This window comes from Betta splendens, chromosome 1 (assembly GCF_900634795.4).
Source record: "Betta splendens chromosome 1, fBetSpl5.4, whole genome shotgun sequence".
Classification (NCBI taxonomy): Eukaryota; Metazoa; Chordata; class Actinopteri; order Anabantiformes; family Osphronemidae; genus Betta; species Betta splendens.
Window position 1 is genome coordinate 9,566,999 of NC_040881.3, and position 12,939 is coordinate 9,579,937.

At 48.4% G+C, this 12,939-nt stretch overlaps 3 protein-coding genes across 3 annotated transcripts; all 3 read left to right on the top strand.

The window, feature by feature from the left end:
• Window positions 1-422: 422 nt before the first annotated feature.
• LOC114858358 (retinal cone rhodopsin-sensitive cGMP 3',5'-cyclic phosphodiesterase subunit gamma-like) lies at window positions 423-1,638 on the top strand. Its single transcript, XM_029155640.3, has 3 exons — window positions 423-575; window positions 921-1,031; window positions 1,118-1,638. Exons 2-3 carry the CDS (start codon window positions 922-924, stop codon window positions 1,233-1,235), a joined length of 228 nt encoding a protein of 75 aa, XP_029011473.1. The 5' UTR covers window positions 423-575; window position 921; the 3' UTR covers window positions 1,236-1,638.
• A 3,053-nt stretch (window positions 1,639-4,691) lies between these two features.
• Window positions 4,692-7,871, top strand: LOC114853207 (endoplasmic reticulum resident protein 27). The gene is made up of 7 exons (XM_029146310.3): window positions 4,692-5,022; window positions 5,184-5,269; window positions 6,083-6,220; window positions 6,298-6,414; window positions 6,514-6,639; window positions 7,103-7,300; window positions 7,739-7,871. Exons 1-7 carry the CDS (start codon window positions 4,716-4,718, stop codon window positions 7,778-7,780), a joined length of 1,014 nt encoding a protein of 337 aa, XP_029002143.2. The 5' UTR covers window positions 4,692-4,715; the 3' UTR covers window positions 7,781-7,871.
• Window positions 7,872-10,617: 2,746 nt separating this feature from the next.
• Window positions 10,618-11,980, top strand: bglapl (bone gamma-carboxyglutamate (gla) protein, like). The gene is made up of 4 exons (XM_029146391.3): window positions 10,618-10,772; window positions 10,845-11,135; window positions 11,221-11,317; window positions 11,399-11,980. Exons 1-4 carry the CDS (start codon window positions 10,712-10,714, stop codon window positions 11,499-11,501), a joined length of 552 nt encoding a protein of 183 aa, XP_029002224.1. The 5' UTR covers window positions 10,618-10,711; the 3' UTR covers window positions 11,502-11,980.
• Window positions 11,981-12,939: the final 959 nt, after the last annotated feature.

The following is a 12,939-nucleotide window of genomic DNA, read 5'->3' on the forward strand; positions in this document are numbered from 1 at the left end:
CATTACCTGAATGCACCTCACAGCTTGTGCTCTTGTGTCACATGCTTCAGATCCTTCTGCATCCTGTCACCGCTGGTTTTTAGAAGTTACTCACATTCTCTCCTTTTAACTTCAAGTCTGAATAACCATTCATGAGAACTAGAACTCCTATGAGGATTTATCTCATTTTAAAACGAGTTATGTACAGTACAGTATATAACACAGACACAGTGATTTATGTCTCATTCTGTGAAAGACGAGAAATATGCATCCATCAGATTTTGATAGTCCTAGTATTTAGTGTCGTGAGTATAACTCACCTCAGCTCACATGTTGGTGCACACTGGACTTAAAAAGCACCGTGCATCTAAATCTGTAAACTCTTATCGTGTGGTGTGTATTTGTGGCTGAGCTGGTGCAGAAGAGGACAGCGCTGAGCTGGCACATCACACAATGACGGGTTGAAGATCTGAGGGGATTAGCGGCGCTGAAGACTTTAAAAGGGGCCGACGGAGCAGACGGAGGCATCCCACAAGCGAGAAGCTGACACGCTCATCAGGCCTCATCACAGAGACGCTCGGAGACGCCGGCTGAAGGTGAGATCAAGCTGCAGGTTTCAGGGCTCTTACTGCTTTGACAGCCACGTATTGCCTCAGATTCTTTTCTGCATTTGCATCATGTTTTTTTGTTAGAGAAGAATCAAACTAATAGCTTTAAACTTTTTTTTTTTTTTTGCAAAGTGAAGTGGAGGTTAAACAAGATCTGAGTTTCCTGAGGGTGCTTTATATAAACCAAGTCTTCACGCTGACCTTCCTCTTGTTAAATTCGGAGGACTTTGATTATCACTGGTAGCACTGTTTCCTCGTAACTGACAACGTTCGCAGGCGAACGGACGGTGCAACTCTCATATATTTTGCTCCTCTCCTCCTCAAAAATCCCAGAATGGCAGACATCGCTGTGGCAGCTCCCGCTGAGCGGAGGGCTCCTCCTAAGTTCAAGCAGAGGAGCGTGCGCACCTTCAAGAGCAAGGCGCCCAAACCGGGCCAGAAGGGGTAACGCGAGCCTCTCCCATCAGTGTCCGACTGTTAGAGCAGCCCCTCGTTTGTCCTCCTCTGAGCCGCTTGTCCCCTCTGTTCAGATTCGGAGACGACATTCCGGGCATGGAGGGCCTTGGCACGGACATCACAGTGATTTGCCCGTGGGAAGCCTACGGGGACATGGAGCTCAGCGACCTGGCGAAATACGGCATCATCTGACTCCCGTCCCTTTGGCTTTTGTCCCTCAGGTGTCCCAGCTATTAATTAAGCACATGTGCGAGGAGGCAGCCGTGACGTGGTAGAGGTCGAACCGTAAAAGAATTAATTCAGCGCCCTCCGTGGTCAGATGCACTTCACTCGCCCCCATTTCCTCATCCCGACCTTTCATTCCTCCCTCTAATCTCTCGCTTCTCTAGCTTGTACTTTCTACAGCAGATGAAAGTAAGAAAGGAACATCGGTCAGAATTATATATTTTGTGAATATGCAACAGGGTTTAATATGTGATATTGTGGCATACTTCCTGTATTTCCACCTCCTCTCCTCCGAGATGGTTGAAGTGTACAGATGTTTATTTTGTGTTATAATAAAATTATATTTTTATGAGAAAGTCTACAAAGAGAACAGATGTGTGTGATTCAACTTATTCTTCTGTGAACGATCTGATGATGAATGCGACCGTTTCCTTGTTATAAACTACAGGTTTAATGATTTAACATCTCGCACTTTAATCAGATATTCATGGCAACCAGTCAACATTTCAAAAACAATGTCCACACGCCGAAGCTGCCATCATGCCGCTTGCCTTCATTCAGCCATAAGTTTATTGTTGATTTTGTGGAGGACTAATTAGCGACATTTGGGCTGGAAACATTCCTCTAATGAGGGAGTAGACTCTTCATGCTTTATTTATAGCCACGCGTCCTGCTTCCAAAAGGAAAATAAACAACAGCAACAGCGCGTACTTCAGCTGTCATGACCACCAACAGGAAACAGTGATTCAAATTTATTTAAATGGTTATTATGCGCGAAATAATGCAAACTCTTCATAATGCACTCTTTCAGTTTCCACTTTTGCACATTGTGAAATAATATTCAGTAAAACTGTGAGACTAAACCTTTTCAAGGTCAGGTGATGAGGGAAAGTACAAGGCAGCAAACACGCATGATGCTCCTGCTGCCATGGCAACGAAATCTGCTTTTTTTCTTAAACACACAGTGGAATCTTTTATTCAAAAAGCATCGAGAAAGGTTTGAAAAAGACGCTGAGCAGATTTTCTGTCAGCGGAGTTTGTACTGAATAATAATGAATTAATTGATTGGTGAAATAATTAATTATGAGAAGGATTAGTCACAAATAAAGACATGTACATTTATGTACTGCATACAGTCTAAACACTGATGCAAGGTTTTCTTGCCTTTATCCTGTTTATACTGTTTATATGAAAAGATCTCTTCGTAAAATCACACTGTACTTATGTTGTTTGTACACGAGGAGGGGGTCATTACATCATTCTCATATATTCATATACATACATAGTGTACATAGAAGTAGTGCCTCTGCTCGTCTTTGTTACAGCGACCTGGTTGTAAGATGGAAGATGTAGTCGGAGCTGGAGGAAGTGACTGCGATGCCTGCGCTCTGTGTGTTCTACTTTCTACAGGTTTCCACAATACATTTATTGTGGAAATTGCTGCCATGTGCATCCAGGGATGACAGGGATGATGAAGTGCATGTATGGAGAAAGGAGCACGCGCTGACTTGAAACATTATTAACGTTCCATTAAACAGAGGCTTGGAGTACCCAGAAAGCTCAGTGTAGAACCTGAAAGACCTCGGGCTAATCATAGGCTTCCCGTGTGTTGTTTGCTCCAATGTGGTCCTGCAGTAAGAGGATTGGGAGATGTGGGCCAGTGCAGACACACAGGGAGCCTTCTGGGTTGTACTGGTCAAGGATTAACTCACAAACTTGGCTACTGTGGCTATTTATAGGCGATACAAGAAGCGTTTGGTTTTACTACCAAGAGACTGTGTTTTCACATGTAAAGTTTGTTTTTAATGTCATTATTGCAATAATCAAGTCTTCCTAAGCACAGCTTGAATTAAGCACTCAGAAAGAGCTGAAAACAACTGAGAGTGATGTTTTTTTTGGAGTTAGCTGATTTATAATTAGGGTTCAAGCCGTTCCACCAACTGAAGCCATTCATTTATTCTCCAAACGTCTTGATGACAACAATTCATGTTTCAGACTAAGATGCCTGAAGTCTTAACACCAGCTGATGAGAGCCAGAGTGAAGCGGGGGCTAAAAGGTCTCAGCGCTCTATAATGAGACGTCCCCGTTCCCACAGCGCTCACGCCGGTGAACCGGGTTGGCCTGCGTTACATCACCACCCCACGGGCTGTTTGAATGCACAGATGTGCAGCATGTGGATCCAGAGGATGGTACTGTAGGTACTGTAAGTGAGGGGCTGCTCGCTGTCAACTTTGCCTTGTTTCCCACCAGCGTCTGGGTTCAGGGCGCTGGCGACAAACACAGCGTTCCTTCCGTCTTGTTTTCCGTCCCTTACAGCGCTTCATGCCAGAAATGCCATAAACGTAGAATTTACACCAGGCAGTTTGTGTCGAGCTTGAACATGGTAAAAAGCTGTTTGTTGCTTTTGACACTGCAGCCAAATAAAGAGTAGGAGAAGAACCAAAGGAACACATTTATGCAAAATTATAGGCCGCGTTTTAAAATTCACACAAGGCTGCTGAATTTTTTTTTTTTTTAATGGGTCACTAAACGAAGGCTGAGGCGTTTTGTGAATCATGGGCGGCCGTAAAATCACATTCATGTTTGCCTCTGGTATTTTTCTTCTAGGATGGAATAAAGCCACAAATTATTTTACTATAGTTGTTGTTTGTTTTTCTCATTTTCTATTGACAAATCAGGAAATAGTTCTTAGTAAAGCATCAGACACATTTGGTTTGTAGCCTGAAGGCACAGTTGTTTTAGTCTCTTGTTTCTGACGTCCAGCTTTTAAAAGCAGCTACAACAACCTGTTCTCGCTCACTGTAGTAACGCTGCCCATTATGTTTAAGTTTTGAATTTTATTGATACAAAAGAATGGGTTTATAGGGTTCAGACAGAAAGAGTGTGCTGTATTTTTGTTCCGGTTCTGGTTCTTATTTCAGACCTGTGGTCAGCTGAACGGCCGCTTGTCTGCAGCGTTTCAGCGCATTCGCCTCCGTGGGAACCCCGCTTAAAACCGCACCGGAGGCCTCCGCGTCTAGTATAAATCACTCCTTCTCGTTCCAGTTGATTAATGGACTTAGTGTCGTGCAGATTATCCTGCATTTCGGTGTCGTTTTGGTTTTGTTTTAAGATCAGGACCACATTTCTGTGGCGGCTGTGGCAGCTGCTGTTTGTGGACTCCTGACCCTCAAAACGGTTTTCTAAGAAAATGTTATGTACTTCCCCCCGACACCGGGGATTTTTTAGTTTTACATTAGAATAGTTGTTTTATCATTGTTCTTGTTGCTCTTATGATGTCATTGGTTTGATTTATGTTGAGCCATAAATCACGATGGCCTGTGATAATCGCTTCATGGTTGCTGCTTCTCCAACGCGAGGCGCAACTATTATCCGAGCTGCTGTTCCAGCAGAGACTCACACCCACTGAACATTTATGTAACACACAGTGACAAGACGTTCGCTCTATGGTGAATCGCATGCAAAGCTGTGGCTGTTTCGCGGGGCGCGAAGCTGCACTGGACCAACGCGTACCGCCTCGGACTGTCACCGTGCGACACGTACCCCAGTGTCCCACCGCCTCGGCTTATCAGGACCACCTGCCCGCTTCCCAGGAGCGCTGTGGCCACAGGTGCCGGACTCGGCAGCGGCTCCACAGTCCCCTGCTCTGTCCTGGGTTTTCACCTCGTCTTCCTGCCTCTGCGCTCGGTGGAAACATGCTCGTCACGCTGCTTCTCGCCCTCCTGCTGTCTCCAGCCGCCGCCACAACCAAAGGTGAATCAATTTATAATGAATCACCTCAGGTTTTCACAGACCTGAGATGTGTAGGTTTGATAATAAAAGACGTTTACACTGGCTCTTAGCTCGACTCTGTGCTCTCCTGTTGAGAGTGGCTGGAACCCTCGTACCGCATGTCTGCTGTCTTCCTTCACCAGACCGCGACCTCCCCAGGCTGAATGACACCAGCGCTGCCGAGGCCTTCGTCGACTCTGGAGAAGTGGTCGTCATCGGATTCCTGGAGGTCAGGCCAAGAGACGGGCTCGACAATGGCTTCGAATAGGCTCCGATTCTAAGCGAGGCTGCACGAGCTGTTTATGGGTTCCTCCGTTAACGTGCGTGCAGGCCGACCAGACACAATCAGGCAAATTAGCTGAGAGTGAGACAATGAGAGCTCCCAAAATACAGCATGTGTTTGTACCGACGTCCTAGTGATGCTTCTGGCACAAATAGACTCGGTAGGAGCGTACATTTCCCGCAGCCACACCTTTGGCAGCTCGGATGCTCCGAGGACAGAGGGAGGCTGAGTGTCCCACACAGGCGAGCCCTTTGGCCAGAGTCCGTGTGCGGGGGAAGATGGCAGACCACTTGACAGGAAGTGCATACATATCTGAAGACTTGTGGGATTGGCACCATGGACTTACTGGTAAACAAGTGCAGAGGCAGGGAGAAAGTTCGCAAAGAGCAGAGCAGAGCAGGAGGATAACAAATAGCTGGACTGGAGGCAGAGAGAAGCCAAAATACTGGTGCCGTGAGTCACTAGGATTGAACACATATTACAGGCTGCACGATGATAAAATGAATTGCCAGACCTCATGCAACACTGTGTCCGAAATAGGCATGATTCACCTTCTCTCCGCTTCTCATGCTCCCATTGAGCAGCATTATTTTGCATCTCTATCTTTCTCTTTGCGTGTACTTGACTCTGCTTTTAAATCAGTGGGCCGAGAGTCGCAGGGTCTTATCTTATTAAGAGTTATTTTCCCTGAGCAGATCTGGCGGATTATGGGTTATTAAGCGGTGGCCCCCGTGTGTCTCCCTCTCCCTTGTGTTGCAGGGAGAGGAGAGTCAGGGCTACAAGGAGCTGGTTGCGGCTGCAAAGCGCGTGCCCTCGGTCCCCGTGGCCATCTGCTCTGAGAAGGAGGTGTGGGCCGACTACAGCCTCTCCGCAGGCACCATCACCCTCTTCAGAAAGGTAACGCACACCACCGGGGCCCCCCCGGAGGCGATGATGATGATGATGATGATGATGATGATGATGATGTCATCCAGGCAGACGGCCATCGGGAGAACCTGGTCGTAGAAGACGTCAGGAAGCTGGACGCTGACGGTCTGGTCAACTTCATCAGCATCAACGAGCTGCGTTACATCACAGAGTACAACCAAGTGGTAGGTCCCACGGCGGGCAAGGAGTCAGGACCCGAAGGCCCCGTGTGCGCGGAGAGCAGCAGCACTCAGCCCACTCCCTCCTCATCCTCTCTCCCTCAGACGGCGGTGGGCCTGTTCCACTCGCAGGTGAAGTCTCACCTGCTGCTCTTCGCAAACGGAGGGAGCAAAGACTACGCTGAGCTCAAGAAGCAGCTCGGAGCTCTGGCCCCTGAGTTCACAGGCAAGGTGAGGATGCTGTACAGTAAGTATGTATGCAGTACGAACGCATAATTACTATATATTACATTTGAATTACATTTTTAAAGCCCCCATTCGCTATTATGCCATTATAATTTAATGTAGATCTGGAAACAGAGAGAGAAAGAGGATTAAACAGTGTTTTGTCTCTGTGACTTTTACCACTGGACCCGAGTTTTTTAGTCTGATTAATTACTCATGGAAGAGATTCAGTGATGGGACAACTTGTTCCTCGTTGTCCATCTTTTTTTTTAACAGTGTATTAAAAGCACAGAATCACATTTTGTGTGGTTTGAACAGGATCGACATTTAATTTGTCGAAAACCATTTATTAATGTTTTGCCACAAATTAAAGTGACTTTATGAAGTCAAGCAGAGGTCGCTGTATCTGTAATTACTGGAGCTCGTTTATAATAAGCTAAATTAAGCCATAAAATCTTAACGCTTCCAGTTCCTGTTTGTGTTAATTAATGGAGCACTGAAGTCCAACTCGCAATCGCTCGGCTACTTCGGCCTCAAGTCTAAAGACCTCCCACGGGTTGGCATCTACGACGGGGACGGGGACAAGAAGTGGCTGCTTCCTGACGGGGACATCTCTGCCCGGCGGGTGCGGGACTTCTGCCAGTCCTTCCTACGGGGCGAACTGGAGGTGAGCGGCCGTTGTGGTTTACGCGGTAACAGCTGGCTGTGATTTATAGGAACGAGTCAAACAGGAGCGCTCGGCACCAGCTGTCGCCCTGGGAACCTGCCAGAGGAGAAAACGGGCCAGGCTGGCGATGAGCAAGAATGAAATCATTTCCCTTCATCGCTGAAAAATATAAGCCAGGAAACCCTCACACTGAGCTCCAGCTGCTTGTGACACGGGGTCCTTACATCCACCAGAACATCAACGGTGCAATGACTGAGAGGAAAATCAGATTCAATGATCAATGATCGATGATCTGATCCGAATCCTCTGGACTCTTTAAGTTTTTGCCAAGTTATAATTCAGATGGAGAACAGCTGATTGACACCATAGTGGATGATGCTGTAGAATTTAACAATTAGAGCTTCACTATAACGCTTTGTCATTCAATGTGTTTTTCAGGACGTGGAGCAGGCTGGAGCGAAGACCAAAACAGAGCTTTAGTGCTGGCGTCCAGCGTGACGGAATAAAAGTTTGTAAAATAAAATTCTACGAGTAAAACGACTGTAAAAAGGCGTCTGTCTGCTGTCTTTCTCCTGAAACGGATTGCTTTTTTTTCTCGCAGCAAAAAGAGAAGTATGCAGAGGCGACAGCTGCATGTGCGCCAGTGTTTATCGTGTGTCCCCACTCGTGTGTGTTGTGTTTTTTCGTCTGTTTACGCGAGCGCGAGCCCGTCTGCGGTCCGGAGACGCAGCCACAGGTCAGCCGCCGCAAATCGCCGAGATCTAGAGTTGTTTGTTACTCTGTCCGCTAATGTTATTGTCCCGACCACAACACGCCGACCTCAGAGAGACTGACACCGGGCTCACTCAACGCGCCGATGGAGCGCGTGAAGCCACTTAGCGCTTAAACGCAAGGGGAAACGTTGTTTTTGTAGAATAAACTAACACGAAACCATCAATAAGAATGACAAACGGTGCAAATGCAATTTTTGAGTGGAGGACAGCGGACTCAGCAAAAGAGGCTGTAACGGCTCCTTGAAGAACAACAGACGGGCTGCAGACATCAAGAGTGAAAAAGTCTGGGCTCGTCCCAAAAATATTCTCTCAAGCGAGGAGGGAATTTGAAGGCCCAGACTGGGATCAGTATAATTAGTGGTGTCGTACTGCCAAGCGGATGCATCCGGCGGACTCGGGGAAGCCTGGCAGGTGGACGTTTCTCAGGGACCAGATGGAAATATACGGTCGCGCGCCGGCCGCCATCTGAGTTTGTTTACGGCCGCAGGAGCGCGGACGAGGCCCGTGTTACGTAAGGAGGCGCGAGGGTCAAAACGGTCGACGGACAGCGCGAGCTGTGACCGAGGCGCCCTTCATCGGTATGGCAGGCCAAGAGGGTCACAAAGAACGGCGCGACCTCCCCTCCTCGCGCCTGCGGCTTGTCTCACGGTTACGCGTACTCAAACGGCCGCGTCCTCCGACTCCACCGGTCGCTGGTGAATTTACGAGCGCGTCGACGGTGAGAAACTGAGCGTCGGACGTGACACGTGACGTCGTTTGGTGACACAACTCCGCCACCGGATCGCCCACATCAGGCTCGGCTCTCTTCTCCAAAAACACCGTAAATCCACAGAGGATCTCACGGTCGTCTCGGTCTAAACTGAGCAGCAACTCGCCTCCTACGGAAAAAAAATCATAAATCTACATGTAAGAAAAAAAAAACTCCTCTCTAATGAGTAGCCAATAACTACAGCCGACGGGCCTACAGCTCCCAGAACCGCCCGCGTAATAAACCCGTCCTACGGAGGACTCACTACACTTCATACTCAGACACTGAAGGTAAAACACTGAAAGGTAAGCCAGACACAAATTACTGCTTCGGCCCAATGTGAGCCTCCACACGCACACTGAGGTAATGCTGAAGGCAACCGCTCATTTCCGCCGTGTTTGTCACACTGAGTTTGTTTTTCAAAAGAGACGGACGATGAACGGTAAACATCCGACATCATCCATGAGCTCTGTAGGTTCGTGGCTGGATTATGAAGTGTGGTAAATTGAATCTGCTTAATTAAGGGGTGCGTCCGCTTTGTTTCTTTCTGGGATTTAAACCTGTAACATAAAAACCTTCGCATTGTGTAGAGGTTTGTGTAACAGCACCAGAAGCCGAAAGGTGGATGTCATGTGTGAGCGTCGCTCATCAAATGATCTCAGTGACAAACTGCAACAACAATCACCATCTGGGCCCAAAACACGTCCTCCGCCGTAGCCATTGTTTTCTGCAGCTGTCCTCCCCGCACGTTGAAACGCGTCCACGAAAACGGACACTGGACCAGACATCGAAATTACACGGCGCGCGGTCCAAGACAAATCCCCGACACCAGGAATAACGCTAGACTATGGAGCTGGTCGGACACCGAGGTCACTGCAGCAGCAGCAGCAGCAGCAGCAACAACAGCAGCGGCCCCGCATTCCTCGCTTTGTGACCGATGAAGACGTCCGGGTCCGTATTTTTAAATGCGTGGAGCGATATGGGCGCATAAACGTTTGCTTATCTGGACGGTATTTAAGCTGCAATATGGCGTTCGTCCACTTTGTGAACTCCGAAATACCATTTTTATCAGGAACCCGCAGCTAAAGCCACATTTAAATTGTGTCACACAAACAAACAGCAGCGTCCAAACCTCATCCATAATGCTGAGCGCCCAGCACACGGGGGGTTCCTATTTTTGGCCGTATATATGCTAAAATACATCCATTGGGCCACTTGCTGCTGCTGGTTAGCCGTAGATCTGGCTGGAACCTGCAGCGAGATGCGTCTGTAAATAGTGACTGACTGCGGTTCTGGTGAGACTCAGCAACGCTCTAATTAGGTTCTGTCGCGTAACGAGGCTCACTGCTGTTCCGTGTCACTCGATTAGTAGCCTGTGGCCGGTTCAGGCTATAGTTTGGGGTTTGTGGGGGTGGGAGATCACATCTGGGGCAAGGAGTATAGCAACACAACAGCAACGGCAGAACTGGCGTGCTTCAACGTAAAGAGGTACTACTGGACGGACTCCAATCAGCTTCTAAGGGTCTTCATCAGTTGCGTTATTCATTTTTTATCCAATGGAGGGTCCGAACCCTCCGTGGACAGGAATCTGAAGGAGGACGTCCACAAAACAGCTCCATTTAATGCCAGGACGTCTGCGGCCGTGCGAGCAGGTGAACAGGGTTTTGGACTCGGTGCCAGGGCCCGTGTGGGCGTTTGGAGGCGGCTTCACGAGAAGTGGAAGCGGAAGCGTTGACATTCGATTCCTGGTCCAATCAGGGAGTCGTTTCGTCCCGTGGGTCTGGCCTCGTGCGTATATATTGACCTTGACTTTGGGGACAGAAACAGAGCGCTCCATCGAGGCAAAGCAAGAAAGCAAGAAAGCAAGCAGACGAGCGGCTGCAAGGCATCATGAAGACTCTGACTCTCCTCTCCATCTGCGCTCTTCTGGCGGCGTGCTGGTCCATGGCAGGTGAGAACCGCTGCGATTCCCTGTTATGACCCTGTGCTGAACCAAGCCTAACGTCTCTGTCCTCCTCATCAGCTGTGGAACCAGAAGTAGTCGTGGACCCGGCCGCCGACGTGACCGACGACGCAGCAGCCGCCGACCCCGCAGCCGTCGACTCCTCCGACTCTTCCTCATCCTCCTCTTCCTCCTCCGAGTCCGACTCGGCCTCGTCCTCCGAGTCCGACTCCAACTCCGCCTCCGACTCCTCAGCCTCCGAGTCCTCCGAGTCGTCCGAGTCCGCGTCCTCCGAGTCGGACTCCTCGGCATCTGACTCTGCGGCTTCGTCCTCTTCATTCTCCTCTTCATCTGAGTCAGCCAGTGATGAAGGTACGCAGGGATACTCTCCCTATTATTTCCCAAGTTCCTTTCCGAATATTCTGAAAATGTGAGCTTGCGACGCTTGTCTCGTCAGCTTCTCAGGTGGTCGTGAAGAGAGACTTGGCCGCCGCCCTCCTGAGGAGCAGGAGAGCAACCCCAGCAGGAGACCTGTCCCCCCTGCAGATGGAAAGGTAACGTCCTTTACATCACATGAGTCATCATTAGTCCATGTTAAGTCTGTGTAAGGTGACGTCTTCTCCTCGGCCACGCAGCCTCAGAGAGGTGTGCGAGCTGAACACCGCCTGTGACGACATGGCCGACACCGACGGCATCGTCGCCGCCTACACCGCCTACTACGGACCCGTTCCCTTCTAAGCTACAGACTCTGAACTCGTCCCTCCTGTAACCGAGCGACACAACAACACCCTGAATCCAGACTAGGAGCAGACAATCACCAATGAGGCCTTGGGCCTCGTGCTCACACTAGGTGGAGCGTTTTAACTTTTTAAATCCTTGCACAAGTGATCAGCTTTAGGGGTCAGATTGGAAAGGGCCACGTCCAGGCACATGGAACCACAAGCTGGTGACGTTTTCCGTCACCAGGCTTGGTTGTGTCAACAGTGTAATACAATGAATGGTGCTACAAGTGCAAACGTATTGTATGTTAATGTGTTAGTGTTTTTTATTATTGTTCTTTAGTCTAGAAATAGTAGTTTGAGTTATGTAGTAGTAGAATGTAGTTTTGGTAGAAGTAGAATCGTGTTGTTTTTAAAATGCACATCAGTTATCTGTTATGACTGTAAACCACAAATTGCCTCTGGGTTTGACAATAATAAATTATTTTGTCCTGTAAATTGTTTTTTGAGTTGTTTTTTATTATACCTTTCAATATAAGTCGATTACTTTAGTTTTTTTGGGAACATTCAGCAGACAGACTCTTTGGAAAAGTGATTCTGGCCACGGTGGGATCTCTCTGAAGCCTCTGCCCACTCTTGTGGGAACGATCTGTCACTTCAGCGCCTAAATAATTCACTGTCGCACATGATCACATGTAGCCGGAAACAGAAGCTGCGGTGACTTAAATATTTCTAACTGGACGTTGCTTCTGCCAGAAATCACAATATGAGAGCAACGCACGGACAGAAACTGTGAGGTTGTAGGATGGGAGTCGCAAATAATGGAGAAAAGTTCCCAGTTCTCTTCAAACAGCAGACGACTTTGTGTGTGTGGGCCAGATATAGTCATGCTGCATGTGGGCAGCATTTGGCCACAGCAACTGTGTTTATACTGAGATAGAACAAACACAAATCTGTCGCCATGTGTTCATAATAGTAATCTTTCGTTGTTATGTAAAAACAGTGATGACAGCTGCATTCACTATTGTATGAAATGATCTTTACATTCGCTTTAGGAGCGGCACCACCGTCAATAATGGTGTGCAGCTCTCAAATCGGCCACTAGGTGTCAGTGTCGGTTCAAATATTTCAATCCTGCAGTCAGGACTTCATTCTTCACCTGAATTAATAAAAGTGAAATAGATAGATATGCAGCATAAACACGTGTCACATCAGACAGCGGTGGAGCACTTTCATTCGCGAGCGCGAGAGGAGAAACCACCAGAGCAGCAGCCGGTCCGTGCGAAAAGAGCCTCGTGGTTGCGGCGTTGTGAACTTCGGCCCAGTTGTGAGCCATCGATACAGACTTATTGACGGTCCGTCTCGTGGTCTTTGCACTTGGCTCACTGACAGCGGCGGTGCAGCCGTCGACGCAGCAGTGGAGGCTTCCAGCACGCAGCCGGCGATAGCAATTACAA

Bases quoted from the DNA above. Each gene is read 5' to 3' on its own strand.
- LOC114858358 (XM_029155640.3), top strand. From the start codon at position 922: ATGGCAGACATCGCTGTGGCAGCTCCCGCTGAGCGGAGGGCTCCTCCT. The intron at 1,032-1,117 runs GTAACGCGAGCC...CCCTCTGTTCAG, and splicing joins CCCAAACCGGGCCAGAAGGG to ATTCGGAGACGACATTCCGG.
- LOC114853207 (XM_029146310.3), top strand. From the start codon at position 4,716: ATGGTGAATCGCATGCAAAGCTGTGGCTGTTTCGCGGGGCGCGAAGCT. The intron at 5,270-6,082 runs GTCAGGCCAAGA...CTTGTGTTGCAG, and splicing joins TCGTCATCGGATTCCTGGAG to GGAGAGGAGAGTCAGGGCTA. The intron at 6,221-6,297 runs GTAACGCACACC...GATGTCATCCAG, and splicing joins CCATCACCCTCTTCAGAAAG to GCAGACGGCCATCGGGAGAA.
- bglapl (XM_029146391.3), top strand. From the start codon at position 10,712: ATGAAGACTCTGACTCTCCTCTCCATCTGCGCTCTTCTGGCGGCGTGC. The intron at 10,773-10,844 runs GTGAGAACCGCT...CCTCCTCATCAG, and splicing joins GGCGTGCTGGTCCATGGCAG to CTGTGGAACCAGAAGTAGTC. The intron at 11,318-11,398 runs GTAACGTCCTTT...TCGGCCACGCAG, and splicing joins TCCCCCCTGCAGATGGAAAG to CCTCAGAGAGGTGTGCGAGC.